The 20,294-nt window shown below is 42.9% G+C and overlaps 1 protein-coding gene across 2 annotated transcripts in view; it reads right to left on the bottom strand.

Moving 5' to 3' along the window:
• ARHGEF6 (Rac/Cdc42 guanine nucleotide exchange factor 6) overlaps positions 1-20,294 on the bottom strand; it is a 61,663-nt gene that overhangs the window by 24,948 nt on the left and 16,421 nt on the right. For both annotated transcript variants that reach the window (XM_060249264.1, XM_060249265.1), the window contains 10 exons: positions 17,988-18,072; positions 14,003-14,130; positions 12,694-12,895; positions 9,855-9,925; positions 4,427-4,521; positions 3,204-3,299; positions 2,764-2,886; positions 2,473-2,611; positions 2,148-2,207; positions 120-266 (listed from right to left, as the gene is read on the bottom strand). In XM_060249264.1, coding sequence (XP_060105247.1) covers positions 120-266; positions 2,148-2,207; positions 2,473-2,611; positions 2,764-2,886; positions 3,204-3,299; positions 4,427-4,521; positions 9,855-9,925; positions 12,694-12,895; positions 14,003-14,130; positions 17,988-18,072 — 1,146 coding nt within the window. The remainder of the gene's footprint in view (positions 1-119; positions 267-2,147; positions 2,208-2,472; positions 2,612-2,763; positions 2,887-3,203; positions 3,300-4,426; positions 4,522-9,854; positions 9,926-12,693; positions 12,896-14,002; positions 14,131-17,987; positions 18,073-20,294) is intronic.

Here is a 20,294-nt window from a genome sequence, read left to right as displayed (position 1 = left end):
TAACACACGTGAACTTGGTGCTGTCCTTTGACAACTTGTCCTTAAACAAGAGAAGAGAAGATGGTGAGCAAAGGGTCTAGTCTACAATGGCTTGTGACAGTAAGACTTGCCTCTCTTACCTCACTTGCTCCATACTGGACCATGACTTGTGACATATAAATGACAGGGCCCATGGATTTTATTTCTTCGCCTTCCCATCCCTGAATGGACTCAGAAAGGATCTGGAGCTCAAGTTGTTTTCTCTTCCTCAGCTCTTGACACTGGGACTGGAAACAGAAAAGAAGCCTTAGATTTTTTAAAAAAAAATTGCTTCCCATTTTTCTACCTCAAACACACATGCAAATTGCAGAGAAGACAAAGTGCTCATAATTATTCTGTGTATCTTGGTCACAAAACTGGAGACACAGGAAAAATAGCCCACTCCCAAATTTCACTCCCTAAAAATATTAGGAAAGCTAACAGTTACAATGATATGTCATTGCAGTACAATTAGAACAAATAACCTATGTTGATAACATATGTACAAAAGCTACAACATGAAAATGCTAGAAAGAAAATCAAAAGAATTCTTTGATATTGACGATCTGTGATCTGTATTTTGAGAATCAAGGCAGTGGCATATTTTAGGTCCACAAGGTCACCTACAAAAAGGAATAAGGAAGATCTGTCCCCCAAGAAGCTTACAAGTTAAGGGTCATCTTACATTTTAAATGTCTTAATAGATGTTGAGGTGTGGACTGGTTTGGGTATGGGACATCATGTGTGTTTATGTGTGGGGTGATTCGTTCCAATTTCATCATTTTTCTGGACTCAAATGTCCCCCTAACCCCACTGCCACTTGCTTCCTTGGAGAAAACAAACAGGTTGTGTTATCTCACCCACCCCACAGCCAGACAAAGAGACAGTTTAATGACAAGAATATGGGTCAGAACAGGAGAGGAGACAAGTAATATAAGAGAAGACGCACTGACTAATGGGCACTAGGAGAGATTCAGGGTCAAACTTCATGTAGCTATAGGATTTTGTAACTTGAACTCCAGATGAATTTGTTTGACCCTAAGAAGCAGGGCACTCCTGGATGGCTCAGGAGGGTTAACCTTCTCTTTAACACTATTTTAAAAAGATCCCCTGCTTGGCTGATTCAAGCTCCAAATTGTGTCCATCTTTTTTCCTGCTGGGGTTTAAAGGAACACGAGGAGAGTCAATTGGGGGAAACAGTGCAAGGGTGAAGATTTAAGATGCACATACACACATCTCAACACCATGGTGCCAATCCATTTTGAGTCTCTTTTAGTGCCAAACAATGGGTCTGGGATTCCAGTTATGGAACTCCCACTGCCATAATGCATAATGCCTTCAGATAACACGGCACAGATAGAGGAGGTCTGGGCTTTGAAGAAATAATTTCCCAAGAAAAAATGGTTTAAGAAGATGTCTTCAGCCAGCTGGAGTGGCGAATTCTCTGCAAATACTTTGATGCTTCTAAGTTCTTGACACCATGTTCCTTTCCTGTTTTCAACAAAACCTCATCTCCTTCTTGCTACCCAGCTTCAAGTTCTTCTCCACCCTTAACCTAACTTTTTGTCTCTTCTTTGCAAAAGATGTTCTTGCACATAAAGCCTAGGGAAATAGTCCCCCTTGTGGGCAATGTAACTCCATCTGCTTTTAGCACAGATTCTCAGTTTTTGCTTTACTGATCCTCCTCTAAGCAAGCCAAAATAAAAACACCACCCCCATTTTTCTGAAACGTAGCTTTGGGACACTTCCAAACCATCTGCTAAACCACAGCGGTGGTGCTGGGAAGGGCTAGAGCTGCCCTGAGCCAAAAGGAAAAGTGGGATTGCAAACATTTTAATTAATATAAACAAACTATATCAAGGGATAAAAAAACAAATTATCATAAATCAATCCAATACAGTAGAAACAAAGTCTTCACAGGTTCACAAATGACTGTAATTTACTACACAATTTAAGTGAAGCAACTTTTAAGCTTTGATAAAATTAAAGAACACCCCCACACAGATGCTCAAGTACTTGACAATCCAGAAGGCGCCTGTCTATTTTTCTCACTTACTTATCTACACATCTAAAATTTCACCAGGGGTACTGTATCAGATATGATTTGCAGACGCCATCTTGGGACTTACCACAAGAGACTTGAAGGATGTGACAGCTTTCACGACTTCTTCGTGGTCAGGATGCACTTCCTACAAAGAGGGGGGAAGCCCTGGAGTTAGTTTTGAAGGGGGAGGAGACTGAGAAAGGCAGAAAGCCCACCTACCCCTAGACGGCACTAGTCACAAATAACTAGGGTAGTACCTAGTTTTTTCCCATTTTCACATGCTTGTGCATTGAGCCACTCCATTCACTTTGAGGAAATAGAAAAGATGGGTTCAATTTGTACAAAGGAAATGCCCAATAGGGGTTGCTGGAGACCATCTTCAGTGCTGAAAGGCATGCCTCCAAGTTTACCTCCATGTGCCGCTCCAGTTCCTGGAGAAGGGAGATATATTTATCCAGCCGTGTAAATGGTTTGCTGAGGCTCGTTGTTAAGGTCAGGATCCCTGGACAGGATGCCCCTTGAATCTCCATGAACTTTTCCAGTTCATCACTAGAAGACACAAACGCACAAGAAGAAAAAGCGGCAGGAGAGCTGGTTTTTATCCCCTGTTTTACTTTACCTTTTAATTAAGGGCCCCTTTTAATATTCCAGTGCTTTCTTGAGAGACTCTATTATTATTATCACTGGTATATATTTCTTACCTGTGTTGGGTCAAGACGTTGACAGCTGATGGATGGTTAGCGCAGTAGGTGAGGTATAGTGATCTGAACTGGGGCATCAGGCTTAGGAAGCAGCATCCCACTTTTTGCTGGTTCTCTGGAAGTCTGGAAATTATACAGAGGATGCATGTAGAGCACTCGTTCATACATCATACCATACCACACTGGAGAAAATGAGCTGAGAGCTGAGAAGTTCAAATCTCAGCCAGGAGGTGGAGCCATAGGCAAGCAGTGATTTCAGCTCCAGCGCCCGCCCCCCCTAAAAAAAAAACTGTCAAAAGGAGACAATAATATTGGCCAGTCTTGCAAGGCTATTGTAAGAATCACAGAGATTACTTGGATGATACTTTGCCATTTTTAAAAGATATTGAGTAGCTACCGGTTTGCTTTGGCACAGACCTCCTTTTCTTCCCACTACTTACTTTGCACATTCTTCCAATGCCTGGTGGAGTGTTTGCTGAAAGGAGCAGATGTCATCCACATTTCCAAGTAAAGATGCAATCTCTACAGCGCTCAGCCTGGAAGAATTCCAACAACAAAAAGCCATATTTCCTATGAGTAATGCAAATGGCACACAACTTGTACCTACAGCAGTAGAATAAAAACATCTCGTTTCACATGGCTGTCGTTAGGCTGCGAGTGCCTTTGTGACAATCCTTTGTGTTCTGATTGTTAATGAACATGCACAGCTGCTTCATCCCAGGTCACACTATAAGTCCATTTAGCTCCATCTCCAGCACCTATTCGGATCAGCAGAAGCTTTCTAATACCTCAGGAAGAGAAAAGTGCTTCCCAGTGTCAGCTACCAGAGAAAAGTGGACATACCAGGGATTAAACCTGCAACCTTCTACATACAAAGCACTTGCTCTACCATTGAACCAGAATGCAATCCTAAATGCCTTATTGTTCACTTCCCCATAGTGCTTTGCATACCCTGAGAATGGCATGATCCCTCTGGCCCCCTTCCATGCACTCAGTCTGTAGCAAGCCTTAGTTTGATGTTACATATTACATCCATACTGGCAAACTGTGGTACTTGCCCTACAAACCAGGATTCCAAACTTGGGAACAAAAAAAAAAAGGTCTGAAATCATGGCTTAAAGGGTAAGCACAAACCAGATTTTGTCTATTCTGATATTGATGCAAACTTGTGCCAAGTGCAAAATGAGGAAGGACGATGAATTGCAAACCAGCCCAAGGATGTTTCTAAACTTCATTCACAATCATACTTTGGTAGCCCGGTTCACAAGTTCCAATGAACAACACACATACAGCTTATGTACAGTGTACACGTGATCTTTCTTTACATGCAACTTGAGTAATTCTCATGATATATTCAATGCATGTACAGCTGAACATATGATTGAAACTGCACCTTTATCTTCAGATGGTAGGTGTTGCATGTTCCTTTGCATTAAAGAACCCACATTGCAAATATAAAATTCGCACATTGCTGATTTTTTATTTGCAAAGAGTCTTTCACATATAAGATGGCATGCCAAGCGTCATGATTTTCCACCTTGTAGTCTGAAGTGGAGCAGTCTATCCCACCAACACATGATGGAACCATGCGGTGCATGGGAATCACCATCAACCTTGACAGGTGCTAATGGAGGCTTATCAACCTGAAATGAGTAAATCTTACTTGTCATAGGACTGGAGGGGTTTCAGGTATGTTCCCAAAAGAGCCTGCAGTTCCCTGGCATAGTCTCGCTCTGTTTCCAGAATATTCTGAAGTACCTAAAGCAAGAGTGTGATTAATAAAAATGGATCTAAACATGCCATAGACATACTTGAGGGCTTGCTCAGATCCACAGTTGGCAAAACTGTGATTTGGTAACTTTAGGGAAGAGCAAGAGAAGGCAGGTGCAGAACAAACACAGAATCATTGGATTTCTAAATAGAAGTCTCCTTGTTTAAAGTCATCATATTGTATTAAATAATAATATGAAACACATTTAAAGAAAAAATAATTAGAGAGTACTGTTTGCCAGTCATTCCACAGCCTGTGCATGCACTGGTTAGAAGACTGAAATGTGTAAGCTCAGGTGAGCAGAATATCAGTTCTGTACTTGTCCTTATACCAAGACAAATAAAAGGGCAGGAGACTTGCTTCTACTAAGGCTGAAAATTCTGGGAAGGGACCTAGAATATCTCCAGGGGAACTAACCCCTTCCCCACAGTTATGGCCCTGGATACTCATGAACAGGAGACTGTTTCACATGAAATAAAGAGCTAAGGTGCTAATAATGAAGATGATGATTGATAACTCCATTAGTTATGTCCTATATTTGTATACAGCACATCAAGATTCAATACAATTCACTATGTAAAACACAAGAAAACCAAAGCAAGAAGCAACAAACAGCAGAAATTGTCTCAGGCCTTTGATGGTTTATGAGTTAATGGTATCAACCCTTTGCTTTCGTTCCCTCTTTCTTGAATCCTTATCAAGGCACAGCCTCAGAAGCACGTCTGCCACAATTTGAGGATTATGGGAATTTTTAGTGTACAAAGATGCTTTTTTTGTTTTCTCACATAGCCAATGTGAGTCTTCTCATTTCACCCATTTCCACTGCAAGCATTCTCGATTCTGTTATTTTATGTCATATTTACATCATTTATATGCAAGTGACACAAAACCAGGCATCCACTTTAACAATAATATTTCTTCTCACATTTTTTGAGGAATGTTGCAATTTCATTCCAATTGAAGTCCCCACTTCTGTACCATCCCTAATTTTAACATCCATGTGCAGTTCACACACAGATACATTTATGGACCTAAGGCACTATATATCCACGTGTGGAAAACCAGTCTCAGAGATGCCCCCAAGAGAGTACTGTTTCACATGAAATAAAGATGGGGGCATCTCCAAATCTCACAGATTTTAAATAAGTATCTGGTGATTTGGGGATAGGAAGGAATTCTGCTCTTGGAGTTAATAAACATGGGTTAGCATTGAGATTATCCATCAAAGTATATTTGTTGGTTAACCTTGCAAGTAATCTCTGTACCAGTTTCAAACAGCCCGGTCATAAAAAAGAGAGATTCTCTGTGGTGGACCTTCATTTGTAGATCTCCCTTCCCCTAGAAGAAGGATCAAAACTTGCACTTGGATCAAAACTTCTCTTCCTGGACAGCCAGAATAAAACAGATGCAGGGTGACTTTAGCTTTTCATTTCACCTGCCTGGCTTCATTACTTGTTAAATTACTTTTTGTTGCCCCAAGCCCTTGGAAAGGTCAACACAGAAACGGAATGAAAAAAGCACCTGCACTGAACTGCTTGCAGAATTACACACATTAGTCAGGCTGGAATTCAAACTTGCACAAATCGCTTGTGGTGGAAGAGCTAAGTTGCTTGAGGGGCAATACAAATCAGGCTTAGGTGGGTATTGTGGAAGTCTTTTCATGCCTGAAAGATCTTGCTGGAGACATAGGGCAGAGCCCAGGATTTCTGCAGGTCAGGCACCTATGCCCTATAGTCTAGTCACCAACATGCTGGCTATAAGAAGGACCATATGCAGTTCAAGCCAAGATACCAATATGACAGTTCAGAATTCTCTTGCTCCTGGGAATAAGAGAGCCAATATCATACCACTGTTTGTGACACAGTTCCAAGATCTACTGTGCTCTTGCACTCTAGTTGGTTAATCACTACGCAGTGAGATTATCACGCAGAACCTCCATATTATTTAGTTGCCTGTAGCTCTTCAGCTATAGATATTTATTTACCTAATTTATATCCCATATTTCTCCCCACTGGGGACATTTCTGTATTTTATCCTTATAACAGGCCTATGAGGTAGGCTAACACAGTGTGACCGGCCCCAAGGTCATCTAGCAAGCTTTCATGGTAGAGTGGGGATTTGAACCTACATCTCCCAGATCATAGTTTGACACTATAACCACACCACCACTTTGGTTCTTGCCCCTTCTCCATTCTCCGGAGAACTAGACCTTACCAAAACTTGGCCTTGAGTAACTGGCATTCAGATGTAGGCTGGGACAAGCCCCAAAGGTCTCAAAGTACGGTCTCTCTAAAAAGGCCCCAACTATTGGTGAGGGGAGACATAAAGTCCTTCTATGCCTCTCACTCCCCATGCAACTTGGCTTGAGCATCTTTTCAGAAAGGAGGAAGAGCTGAGTCATCCTTCCTCATCAACCAAGACAAGTTCCCAGCTGCAGAGATCACAGGGGACATCGCTGCTAAGGAATTTCAGCAGTCTAAATGCAAAGTTCTTTACTCTCATCTCTAATAATCAAATTATTTCCAGATGCAGACTGCAGAAGAACATTCAGCCTCTGGCATCCAAAGGTCACATCCACATGCCAACATTTGAAGTTCAGGAGGCACTCAAGTTAGATCCTGTGTTTACTGTTCTCCTCCATTTCTACTGAAGCAAGCCATTTACTGAGCCAAGAAACTCACAGAGTCTATTCCTGTTAAATGCCAATGGATTCCATAGCTTCTTTCTCGAGGCTCCCTCTACCCTCTGCTGGAGCATGTTCCTGCCACATTAGTGTCACATCATATGCATCAACTCAGCCACATGGCACCAAGTTGTCATGATGGGTAGGTCAAACAAATTGAAAGAAAAAAAATAAGGAGGGAGGGCAAAAGAATAAAAGAATATCCTAAATAATGGGAGTGTGTGCCTTATGGCTGAGGTTGCCAATCACGTGAAGGGTTAGTTCCTGGATCTTTGGTATAATTTGGTGGTAAATCTAGAATTGTAAAGGAGCATCATGCCCAGATTCTTATTGATGTACAGTAGGGGGCCTCTAGGCAAAGGTCTCACTATCATACCCTTCCCATCCCTGTTTGGAGCTCACAAACCCTGAGTATTTATTTGCTTAATGTACCAGCTTGAATGTTTGGATCAGCTGTGCAGAACTATGAAGACTTAAATAAGTCATAGGGTTGCAACCAACCAGCTTCTGAGCTGATGAAAATGGGATGTGGGACTCTCCTTTGACCACCAAAAAAGGGATCATGGGACCTGCCAGGACAAGAGCCATATGGGACAGGGACTCTAGTAAGAAAAAAAAATTAGGTGAAGCAGAATGAAAAAGCTGGCCAGATCTGACTAATAACCTCTGTGTCTGCACCTAAAACTGGCCAGGTTCAGATCCAGCAACAAACCAAGGCTGGGCACTATAAGAACAAGCCTTGTAGAAAGTTAAGAAGAGCCCTGCTTGATCAGACCAAGCGTTCCACCTAATTGAGAATCCTGTTTCCCACAATGGCTAAAAGACACCTTCAAGAAGCACGCAAACCAAATGTGGCCACAGCCCTCCCCTGCTGCTGCCCCCCCAGCACCTGGTATTGAGAGAGATGCTGACTCTGAGCATGCAGCTTCCATTTAGTCATCATGACTAATATTTGTTGATAGAATTCTCTTATAATCCATCTGATAAATCAATCAATCAATCATCAATACCTTATTCAAAGCCCTCTGAGCTAGTGGCCATCAAGTTCTCCTTCACATCCCCACCCTCAAACATTGTGCACTGCAAGCTAATTAATAACATTATAATTTGAAACAAATCATAACATTTATATCAGCAAGGTACAATTTGCCCTTGCCCTACAAACCAGAATTCCAAACTGGGCTGCTTGCACACCTCATTTGCAGAATCAGCAGAAACCCCAGAAATTTGGGATATATGCAGTGCAAGGCACTTTAATTACTAAAAAGTTCTGAAAAGGAATTATCTGTAGCATTCAAGGGGCAAAAGAATACTCCTCCCATCATTACAGCACTTTCAAGCCTCCCAGGACACTGAGACTCTGTATGCATCGACTGCCACTATGATCTTCAATCTTTCCAGACCCAGGACAAACTTTTAATCCCTGGGCAGCAGCATGAGACCCACTGAACTTCAAGCTCATGATAGGAAGTCAGGTGATAGCAGAGTCATATGATAGAAAGAGGAGAAGCCATCATCACCTGTCAAAGACAGCATTGTGGACTAAAACAGCTTGCGAAAAGAAACACAAGCACAGCATTAGGAAATTTACTATAAGTAACAAGCCAAAAGTCACTGCCATGAAGGAAGCCTGATGCCCACTAGGAAGGAAGGAAGTGGAGGGAGGGCAGCTCACAAACCAGAGGTGGGCTTCTGCAGTGGGTTGTAGACATACTGCTTGAAGTCACACAGGTTACTAGAAAAGTCTGAAAAGACCTTCAGCCCTGAAAATCCAGGACATAACCAAGGTCAGCATTTGAACAAAGAGGATGCCAAGCTGGCCATGAGATAGAATAAAATAGGTGTGGGAGTTCCGTTGCATGTTCAGAGAGAAATTTGGGGGACAGAGAATTTCCCATAGCAGCTAAGATTCTATGAAGCTTGCAGAGGGTAGACTTCATTTCCTGGTACTGCTGGACTTGCATAGCACCTTAAGATAAGAAACTAAGCATGGTACACCTTATCTTTGCTTTTCTTTTAAGGAAAAGAACAGCCTTCCCTTACACCCAGAGCTACTGTAACCTAGTTAATCGATGCTCAGCCTTTTGTATTTTACATCCCACCTACCACTCTATTTAAGAAACTTGGTCCCACCTTGATAGAAACAAAAAACCCTGAAAAGGGCAAATATATGTTTACAGGTATTCTGTTATTATTACTAACATGTCAAAAGATCCATGGCAGGAAAGATTGGCAGGAGATAGCATGTCAGACTTGCTAGTGGACATCGGAATTGGTGGAAAGCAAATTCTTAGTAATTGTTATGAAAACCCAACATCCCACTGCTGGTATGTGTACCAGAGAACCATTGGGTTAGCTGAAAAAAAATGAGCTGTGCTCTGAGAGGTTCTTGTTTCAACTCCTGCCTCTGCTAAACAGCCTTAGGCCAAGTTGCTGTCTTGCAGCCTCAGCTTCCTCCATCTGTAATCTGAGTAAATGACACTGGCCTACCTTGCAGATTACAGCAAGATTCTGTGCACAAAAAGTACCATATAAGTATTACTATCATTTCCCTACAGTTTAACAATCTGAAAGCAGTGATTACTAAATAAGAACATAAATTCTAATTAACAACTGAACGAGGGTTTTAGAACTTACCACAGTATAATAATTCTTTGTTAGTTGGGGGCTCTCAGCTCCTTTTAAACCTTTAGGAGAGAGTGGCTTATCTGGAGAAAGAAACAGAGGAAGTTATACACAACTGCCCTTATTTTGTCAGGAACTCTCCCCCCACCCCCCCCAAAAGGAAAGGAGCAAAATTTAAACAACCCAGAGACAAGAAGCAGATCTTAATTAAAGGACTGCCGTCTGAACTGATGTGGCTGACAAGGTACTTCAGCAGGCCACAGGTACAGTAAGCTGCTTCTGGAAGCTTCCACAAAAGTACAGCCCGATAAAGCCAAGGTTTGCCTGGTGGCACTGTCTTGAGGCTCACACAGTAGGTACAAAAGGTCTACCTGGCAATAAGGGAGGTAGCACAGGGAAGAGGGTGCAAATGTTGTAGTTTAACTCCTGACAGCCCCCCAAACAGGCTGGTGACACTCTTGGTCCAAACCTTGCCTACTCTTAGGATGATTCCATTAGCCACAAAGGCCTTGATGGGGGGAGGGGGGGCTGCATGCCCTGGACTTCCTGCCATTCAGCTGAGCTTTGCATGAGTATTTATAATTTTTACAGCCTTTCTGATGTATAGAATAATAAAAGCAAAACAGACAGGTCCCTGGCAAGAAGTTGGCTGTCTTAAGTTTAGAAACCTAATGCAGAACAAGCCTGAGGTGTTACCACACAAAGCAATCTCTCATTTTAAGGCAGGCATATTAAGAACAAGGCAGAAGTGCAGGCATGTCAACACAGCTTATGACCACTGCTTGGCTTGCCTGTGATTCCTTTTTCCCTCATGGCACTTTCTCTCACCGTGGCCTATGTTCCCCCTGTGGTATTTCAAGGAAGCCCCCAAAGCATTCCTGAGGCCTGCTATTAAACTTTTGAATCTCAAGGACTCCAGATGCCCAGGTCCTGAATCATCACACAAGGGCAGCTCAGAAATAGCTCAAAGTCTGTTGTAAAGATGCAATCAGCTTAGAAGGGAAAGGAAAGCAACATCAGCAAAAAGATTGCTGTTCAATATGATATCATGAGACCTGATGACCACCAAGATAAACTCATGTTCACTGGGTCTTGAGAGTTGTTCATACTGGTTTCTTCCAAACCAGTTGATACCTAAACTGTCTGTTTTCATTTAGGGAAACAGACATAATTTCTAAAAATAGCTTTTGAGGAAAAACAATGTGCCAGACAGACAATGTATGAGCACAGCCAGGGGTCTGTGACTGTATGCTTTAAATAAATATCTACAGACACCCAGAGACACAGATTTTGTTGCATGTGCGTGAGAGAGAGACACACAGCGGAAGTAAGAGAGACAGAGAGACAAGGGAAGAGACTTTCTACAGGCATGAACATTTGAAGTTCAGGTCCTGTGATTTCTGCTCCTCCTCTCAGCCAGTGATCTCCAAAGCAAATTCCAAGATAATCCCATATTAAGAGTGATTATTAATAATACATATATTCTCATTGGATCAGTCAATATAACCAAGACACACACCCTGCCCAAAACACACATATGTCCCACTCAGGCATTAATCAAACCGGGTGTAAAAAACTGTAGTCCTAAAGGCCATGTTTTCATTCTGGTTTTCCCTCTTATGCTAGGGTTTTGGGGTCCCAGTGGCTTTGGGACCCCAGGGCAACTTATTCTGCATTTTGACTGCTTAATGGGGACCATGTGCTTAATGCAGAATTTCTCTCTATGAGGAGTTGGGGGAGAGGTCTGCCCTTCTCTTCTCTGCCCAAAGCTTCTAGGGGAAATTCAGGACTCAGGATTGGCACTTGCCCATTCTGCAAGGAGACATGAGCTGGGGGCACTTATGAAACCCTCTTCCCCAAAAGCTCAGTGTGCATTCCCTTTAGTTATGGAATAAGGGAGCTGCTATGGATAGGAAAGTGTACCTTCACATAAGCAAGTGTGGGTTGTTGGTCTTGATCCAGGCCCTGGTCCAAGGAAATGTAAATGAATTAGGGACCAGTTCAAGGTAGTTGTGTTAAGGACTTTGCTGTTTTCTTGCCTGGTTTCCCCTTAATCTGTCAGCCCAGGGTAGAGAGGCCAGGGTTACCAGCTCCAGGTTGGGAAATTCCTGGAGATTTCGGGGTGCAGCCTGGGAAGGGTGAGTATGAGAAGAGAAAGGACCTCAGCAGGGCATATTGCCATAACATCCACCCTCCAAAGTAGCCATTTTATCAAGGGGAAATGGTCTCTGTAGTCAAATCAGTTGAAATTCTGGGAACTCTGCAGGCCCCACCTGAAGACTGGCAACCCTGAATGTGGACACACTCCATTATATTTCTACCCCACCATTCCTCAAAGGAGTTTGTATACTGTTCTCTCTCTCCTCTATATTAGGCTTCACCCTGTGTGGCGGGTTATGGTAACAAAGAATGACCACTCCAAGGCAGAGTAGGAACTTGAACCTATATCTCCCCTTTCTTTGTCTATAATTCAAACCACTAAAAGAACTAGACAAATTGTGGTTTTGCTAATCTTATGTCTGCTGTATTTTGTACCTTGTTTTGATGGATTTTTTATCTTATTGGTTATGCCCTTCCTTGTTATTTTCTGATGTTTTTCCAAAAAAGATATTTTAGTGGGGGGGGGGGGACCCACTACACACTGCCCTCTCCCCCACTCCCTCCCTGAGAGGTCACAGACCAAGTCCCCACCTGAACTGAGACAATGTGGTTGCTAGCTGAAGCCCTACAGCTCCCCACCAGCCAATCTGCATGGACCACAGTCATATTCAACACCCATCCTTATTGCATAGACTCCAGTAAATTATTGCTTAATACAGATTTTTTAAAGGAAAGAAAAGAAACATCTTACCAGTGGATTTAATTTCTCTGACATAATTACTGGGGAACCAGCCAGTCTTTCCGTTAAGAGTCCCTTCCCACCAACCGCCTTCCTCAACCCGGGTGACATAGATAATATCGCCTTTGTTGATCGAGAGCTCATCTTCATTCGTCTGCTTGAAGTGGAACCTGGCCTTGACCACCAATTGATGGTTGCCATTCTCAGTCATCTCCTGATGCAAAGACACACAGTCAGCTCAATTAACCATGGCAACCGGCAAACAGCAAACTGATGGTGGGACTTTTTATGTTCTGGGAAGCAAGTTACTGAGATTTCTGCTGGCATTATAATTCATCCTGAAATGCCACTGACTGGGGAAGCACCAAAGGAATGGAGCTATCAAGGATCCTGTAAGCCAAGCCTTGCTGTTCCAAGGAAAGCCCTGTAAACCCTCTATAAACTGAAGGCTCAAGGAGGCTACCAGGTGCACATTCTAATTAACTGTGACTGCATCATGCAAGAAACAGTTGAAAAGTTTCAACCCTGCATTGTCCGAGATGCAGGGGGTTTTGGGTAGGAAAAGGCCAGGAGGAACTCATTTGCATATTAGGCCACACACCCTGACACCACCCTTGTTTCATACAGAGCTTTTTATAGAAAAGGCCCAGCAGGAACTCATTTGCATATTAGGTCACACACCCCGATGCTGAGCCAGCCGGAACTGTGTTCCTGTGTGTTCCTGCTCAAAAAAAGCCCTGCTGAGATGTAAGCTTGGTATCCAGATGATGCAGTGATGGACACTAACTTAGCTAACTTTTTTTTTTTTAAGATACACATCACAGAGGATGGGTCTTTCCACAATGATTACAAAGATGGAACCTCCATGTGGAGAGGTAGTGTACTTCTAAATACAGAATGTTTTGAAATGAACAGAAAGGGAGGTAGTTGTGATTATTGCAACCCGCTTGTGAGCTTCCAGAGGCCTCTAGTTGGCTGCTGCTAGAAAGTGAACATGGATCCAGCAGAACAGTTTTTAGCCCATGTTAAAGATGCCTGGTGCAATCATAGAACCCAGAAGGACAAGGAATAGGACTTCTTTTGGATAGTCAATGTTTTTCACAGTCCTTTGATTTGGGTTGCTGAATTTGGCAGTTCTTGGGACAGAATCTGAGCTGCTTGGAAGCAGAAGAGCTATACGTTAAAGAATTCACTGATTGATTTCATAGCAAGAACTGGCAGGAAAGCAGGTGGTATGTTCCCGCAAATCACTGAATGCACAGCAAGTTCCTGTACTAGCAAGCCCACTACAAATCTCTGCACATGCCCCTCTGCAACATACCCCCACTCCCGACTGCCTCTGTACTGCTCTCGTCGACTTTGCAGCTGCTCCTTGCAGGAAAGGATGGCTGTCACCCCCGGGGGAGCTAGGAGATGGCAAACGCGAGCATGGCCTGGCAGACTGCTGATCTGTTTCAAAGGAAGAACAACAAAAAAACCTCCAGGAAGATGTGACCTGGACTGCCTGAAATAGCTCCACATTGTGCATATATTCGGGGGCAAACCAGGGTTTGCTGTTTCACGCCATGCAAAACAGCCCAAAGAAGGAACCCTCACACAACCAAGACATGTTCTCATACAACAAAGGCAGTTTGCTTCTTGGGGGTTCCTCACAGCATCTTTCTTCAATTCAGCATGGCAAAGCTGCCTGAGGTGTCAGAAGTCATTTGCAGGCATGGCTCTCCTACCCGCAAGGAGAGTATAATTGAATACTGCACTATTACTGGACTACGGCAGTCATTTGCAACTGGACCACGCAGTCACCCACAATATGTGGATGCAGTCTTAGAGAGGCAGATTGCCCTGAGCAAAGTAAAATCATCCAGTGCTGCTCTCCATGCTGTGCCTGTCAAGCAGCACCTGGATTTGGGCAGTACAACAACATATGCGAAACCCATACTGCAGACAACTCGAAAACATGCTGACATTTGACACAGGTTGACATAGATGTTTTCAGTTTGCCTAGGTGGGCCAGTGAGTTAGGATGGCAGGCTGCTGAAAATGGGATGACTACCCCCCCCCCACTCTACAGACAAGAGAAGGCAAAAGAGCCACACATCAATTCTTCCGCACCCTGCTTCCAAAATATCATCTTCTGAAATGCTTTTCTTCTAACAAGATCAATGCAATACTCACTCTGATGCCTTTCCCAAGATAATTGCTCCTTGAGGTACGTCATGTCAATGGCCCACGTCATCCCCCCTCCCTCCGAAACAGCAGTCTGCCAAGGACAGTTTGCCATATCATGCTAAATGAGGCTTTAACTAGCACAGTCTTCTCTGCACACAGCTCTACCTCAGCATCATTTGGGGCCTCTCATCATTGCAAAATAATTTATTCCTCTTCAAAATAAGAAAACGTATTCTGATTTGTACTCTTTGGTGAGGGGGAAAGGCACCATGTTCTTATGAGTGGCTAAAATTACTGTCGCTTGGCTTGCTGTAATGTTTCTAGTCCTCATTGATGCAATGATAGAGGGGAATCTATTTGCAAAGTTCCACTGAGTGGTTTCTTTTCTTTTTTTTTCAAATTTCATGACACCTCACAATTTTAAGACAAGGATATATCAACCATATTCACCTCTCAACAAATTTCTCCACTTCTCACATCTTCCTCCTCTAATCAAACGACACAGGCGTGTGTCTCTACCCAGAAGAACAGACCAGGAGACAGGTGGAAGCAGGCAAGCTTTGCTTAAGGTACCAAATTATTGTTTGGGAACATGCGGTTCTCTTTCTTCATTCCACACAGTTGTATCTCCAAGGATGATTAAGTACCATATATGAATGGGTGATCCAATTCTCCCCCTTAAAACAATGCTGAGGGACAGGTTAGGGCTAGGAAGAGCCCTAGCCCTAACCCGGTAACTGGCTCAAGGTCATCCAAAGACTTCATGAGCTGAGATCTCCTTAGCCACTCTTTAAGCACTGCACCACACTAGCTCGGATGAGCAACAAGAGAGATTTGTTTCACTCCAGGAGCTAGAAAACTCCAGACCCCCTTGCTCCCCCCAAAATGTGAAGCTGGGAGAACCATGATGGGATCCTCCTTGTATTTTTTAAAAAGCTGATAACTGCCACACATGGCTACAATTCAGATCGGGGCTGGTGTGTTCTGTCTGTTCCCAGGTCTTCATGGGAAGATCAAATGACACTTCACTCAACACCATATCTGTTTAGACCCTCAGCTGATGAGATAGGATTTGACTACTTTTGAGGCTCAAGTATTGCTTCATTCATAAGGCAACACTGTGTATATTTACTGTGTTCCACCTGCTCAAAATATATTTTCAGCATGGACATCACGGCTAGGCAATCAGTCTTAAGTGAAGAAGAGAAAAAGAAGACCACGATTTCAAGGACAACTCCTGCAATAGCTATGGCTAACCCAAGGTCATTCCAGCAGCTGCAAGTGGAGGAGTGGGGAATCAAACCCAGTTCTCCCAGATAAGAGTCTGCACACTTAACCACTACACCAAACTGAATAGGGTGTGATTTGATTTCCAGTAGATTTTCTCTAAAAACGAGAGAAATTAAACAAGTCAAATATCTGGTTACTGACCATGGCTGCAAAATTAACTGATGTAATGAAGATTTTTAAAATCCCCCCTCTGAAACAATAGCTCATTGACTTATTCTCCTAAGTACTCAGCAAGAAAAATTATGCTTGCAGAGCAGCTAGGGCCAACATCTATTCTTGGAATCATGTTTGAATCAAATTTAAATGTCGATTCAGCAATGAAGCGCGGTATGCATTGACAATTTGGTGTTTGCATTTCATAACGATTTAAACTTTCAGCATTGATTCTGCTGTGCTTTACCAGCCAGACATTTCCATACGAAGGGTTGCGCTTGCCAAATCGTTCAGAATAATCAGAAATCACTGTCTGCTAACAATACTAAGGCTGTGTTTGAATTAATTTCAGCTTCCTGCAGTACCTTTGTTATAATTTTTTTTTTAAATGTGCATCAATAACCTGCCTTGATCTGCCAGCTTGGAATTTAAAGTACCCCCTACTTTCATGCACATTCAACACAGCAGTTCCTTTACTACAGTGTCCTGTAGGGGATCGATCCATTTCAAGTACTGGTGGAAACCACCAGGTTGGAATTACACATCCACCAGGTTGGAATGACACATGCCTGAAGAAAGCCAGCATCAAGGAGAAGGACTGCACTAGCCTTCTTTCTGATCTGTTAGTTTTCAATGTGCAGAGAGATTCTGTATAGACGGAGCGGAACATATAAATATAAGATTTCCCATTTGCACTGTGAAGTGCTGTGGCCCTAGTAATTATGTAACAACAAGGAATGGAAAAGCGAAATAAGTGCCTATGTATGCAATCCAGATTCATGAGATGCATACTCAAAAGCTTCCTGTGTCAAAAATTCCTTGCAAACAGATTGCTGCACCCTAGTGTCAGTTCTTTCACTACAGCATGAAAGCCTGTGCCTGATCAAATTCCATTTTCTACCCATTTATACAGACACAGAAGTCATTTCTTTCTTTCCATGAAGGAGCTCCCACTTTGCAGGCAGAGGATCTCAGGTTCAATCCTCACTACCTTCTATTAAAAAGGATCTTGCGCAATAATTGTCAGGAAAGCACTTCTCCGCATGAGATGCTGGAAAGCTGCTGCCAGTCAAACCAGACAATACCAAGCTAGATGGACCACTGGTCTGACTCGGTGCAAGGCAGCTTCTTATGGAGAGTGGTTATAGTATAGTGGCAGATCACCCACTCTGATTGCAGAAGATCCCAGATATATTCCTTAGCATCTCCAACAAAAGCATCTCAGATAACAGGTGTTGGGTAATGCCCAAGGTGCTGAAGAATAAATAACCCTGAGCTAATGGTGATAATATAAGGCAGGTTCATGTGCCATATGCAGAAAAGAGGCAAATCCCTAGCATTTCCCACTGAAGAACTGCAAGCAATTCTTCCTGAGATCTTAATAGACTGCCACCAGACAGAGCAATACTCCAACTCAATCTAAGATATACACAGTTCGGATTTGATACTAAAACTAGTGCTGAGGCAGGGGAAGACATGCTTGGAGAGCACCTGATGCAGCCACCTTGCTGAAGCTATGCAGATTTGGGTCTGTTAAGTGCTTGGTTGGGAAACCTCCTGGGAATCCTTTGTCTGCCACTTTGAACTGAATTCCACCATGAAAGAAAGGCAGGATATTAATGCACAGAATAAACTTGACAACATGGTTCCAGTGCAGATAGCTACTGCAAGACTGGAGCCCAACAGTGTCTTACCTTCTGTGGCTTTGTTTATAGCTGCAAGAGTATTCAGCACCTGGTGAAAATTGTCTCCTGTGTACAGATCATGTGCATCAAACAGCTGTGGGAAAAGATAAGAAATGTCATGGGCTTCCCAACTAAGCCACACTACAGTAACTCAATAAGATACAACAAAACTACCCAAAATAAAGGCCCCGGTGGCACTGAACAAGCAGAGGTCCTCTTAAAACATACACCTCCTTTTTAGAATGACATGTCTCAGGGGAACAGTGGAAGGAGAAGACAAATAACTGAAGGTTACAAATGTAAACAGTACCATGCTGGATTAGACCAAGGCTCCAATCTAATTCAGCAGTCTAACAGCAGCTTCTGAGAAGTTCCCAAGGAAGCCATGATAGAAAGACCCATTCCACGCTGTCTGACCAGAAATTGATATGCAATGGTATACGCGTGTGTCCACGGAGGTTTCACGGCTTATTGTGAAAATGAAAGAATAAATTAGAATAGAGTTGTCTGGTTTTTGCCAACCAGGGCCCTGACTTCTCAACAGCTTCACACCAAGCAGAAAAGAGTGTCTCTCTACTTTCTATGAGTAAAGGCCTGCAAGCATGAACACTTCCCAATGCATATACCATGTGAATCACACAAATCCTAAGCAGCAAAATCAGAGGCCACCCAATAGACTTAAGAGGCAAATCTGGCCTGAACAGTGTCTCTTGAGGCTACAGGTAGAAGAAGGCTGTGTGTTTGAGTGCTTCCCCTAAGTAGAAAACTAGCAAGTCAGGGAGACTCAGCCAAGCCTTCCACTTAATATCCACCCCCGCCATGTACCATGAGGTTTCTTTTCACTGTGGAGCTTTTTTTAAAGTGTCATCTTCCTCACACAGGCAGAAGTTGTATATATCCCAGGAAAAGGTTTACCACTGGGTTCTGTTTGTGGCTTCATAAAGGAAGGACAGTAAACAAACTATGTGGATTCTTTCCATGCATCTGGGTTATACTGCAAAGGAACAGCTTTGTCTTTCAATGTCAGTGATGCAGGGGCTTTCCCTTTGCTCAGTATTCAGAGGAAAAGAAAGAAGAAGAGAGCTGGAGGGGGCAGGGAGAGAGATATTAGCTCAGAGCCACAGATACAGAAATCTAGAGTCATACACCAACATTACACTTTTGGACTAATAGGGAACTAGTTTTCCACTCCAACTTACAATGGAAAGTGTATGGGTTTTCATCGCAGAGATACCAATTTGATGCCACTCTGTGCTCATAAAGAATCATGGCTTATGTCAGCTTTCAGTTGTTACCAGAAGTTCAGGCAGTGAATGATTCTTTGTTTTGTTGTTTGCTTGAGATCCCCATTTTGTCATGGACTCATCAGTTGGCTTTAGATAAACTGTTCATATTAACCTACTTTCCTATCTACAAATTGGTAATACTGACTAACCTCACTGGGGTGTTTGTGAAGGTAAACACTACTCCCAAAACTGTAAAACACTTTTCAGACTAAAAGCATAGCATAAGCCTATTTGTATTTTGCATACCAAAACTTACCAAAACCTACTGGAGAAGTTTTACACCCTCAAGTAGCCCATATCACAGAGATCATAGTTGTAATGGGTATAATTCGGCACAACCATGCCTAAATAATATTCTACATGGAGTTACACTGGCAGTTTTACAGTCTTGGAGCCAAGCTAGATGTACTAATACTCAATGCCCCAATTTTTTCAGCCTTAAAAATCAGCTGGGGGGGAAGGCTAATTTAGACTGGATCCATGGTGGTGGGAACTCTGCAGCAAACTGCAGAGGGGGAGGGACGGTGGCTCAGTGGTAGAGCATCTGCTTGGGAATCAGAAGGTCCCAGGTTCAATCCCTGGCATCTCCAAAAAAGGGTCCAGGCAAATAGGTGTGGAAAAACCTCAGCTTGAGACCCTGGAGAGCCGCTGCCAGTCTGAGAAGACAATACTGACTTTGATGGACCAATGGTCTGATTCAGTATAAGGCAGCTTCATATGTTCATATGTTCAAACTGATTCAGCAAGCAATCATGCCATGTTCGACAGCCACAATCACAATAAAACATCTAACTTGGCCCTTACAGTGCAACCCTAAATGTATTTACTCAGAAATATATTGCACAAACTGGGTTTACTTTCTGATACGAGCTCTTCACAACTGCAGCCTACAGAAAGCACCAGTTCTTTCTCAGTCTGGCATCTTTAAGATGGCACATAAACTATTGTCTGTTACTAGTCAGTGGAAGCAATTAAATGCTACAGAAGTTTCAGTGGTTTATGGAGAAAAGGAGCATCCCCCCCAATGTCA

This window comes from Heteronotia binoei, chromosome 11 (genome assembly GCF_032191835.1).
Source record: "Heteronotia binoei isolate CCM8104 ecotype False Entrance Well chromosome 11, APGP_CSIRO_Hbin_v1, whole genome shotgun sequence".
Taxonomy (NCBI): domain Eukaryota; kingdom Metazoa; phylum Chordata; class Lepidosauria; order Squamata; family Gekkonidae; genus Heteronotia; species Heteronotia binoei.
This window is presented reverse-complemented; position numbering and strand designations above follow the sequence as displayed.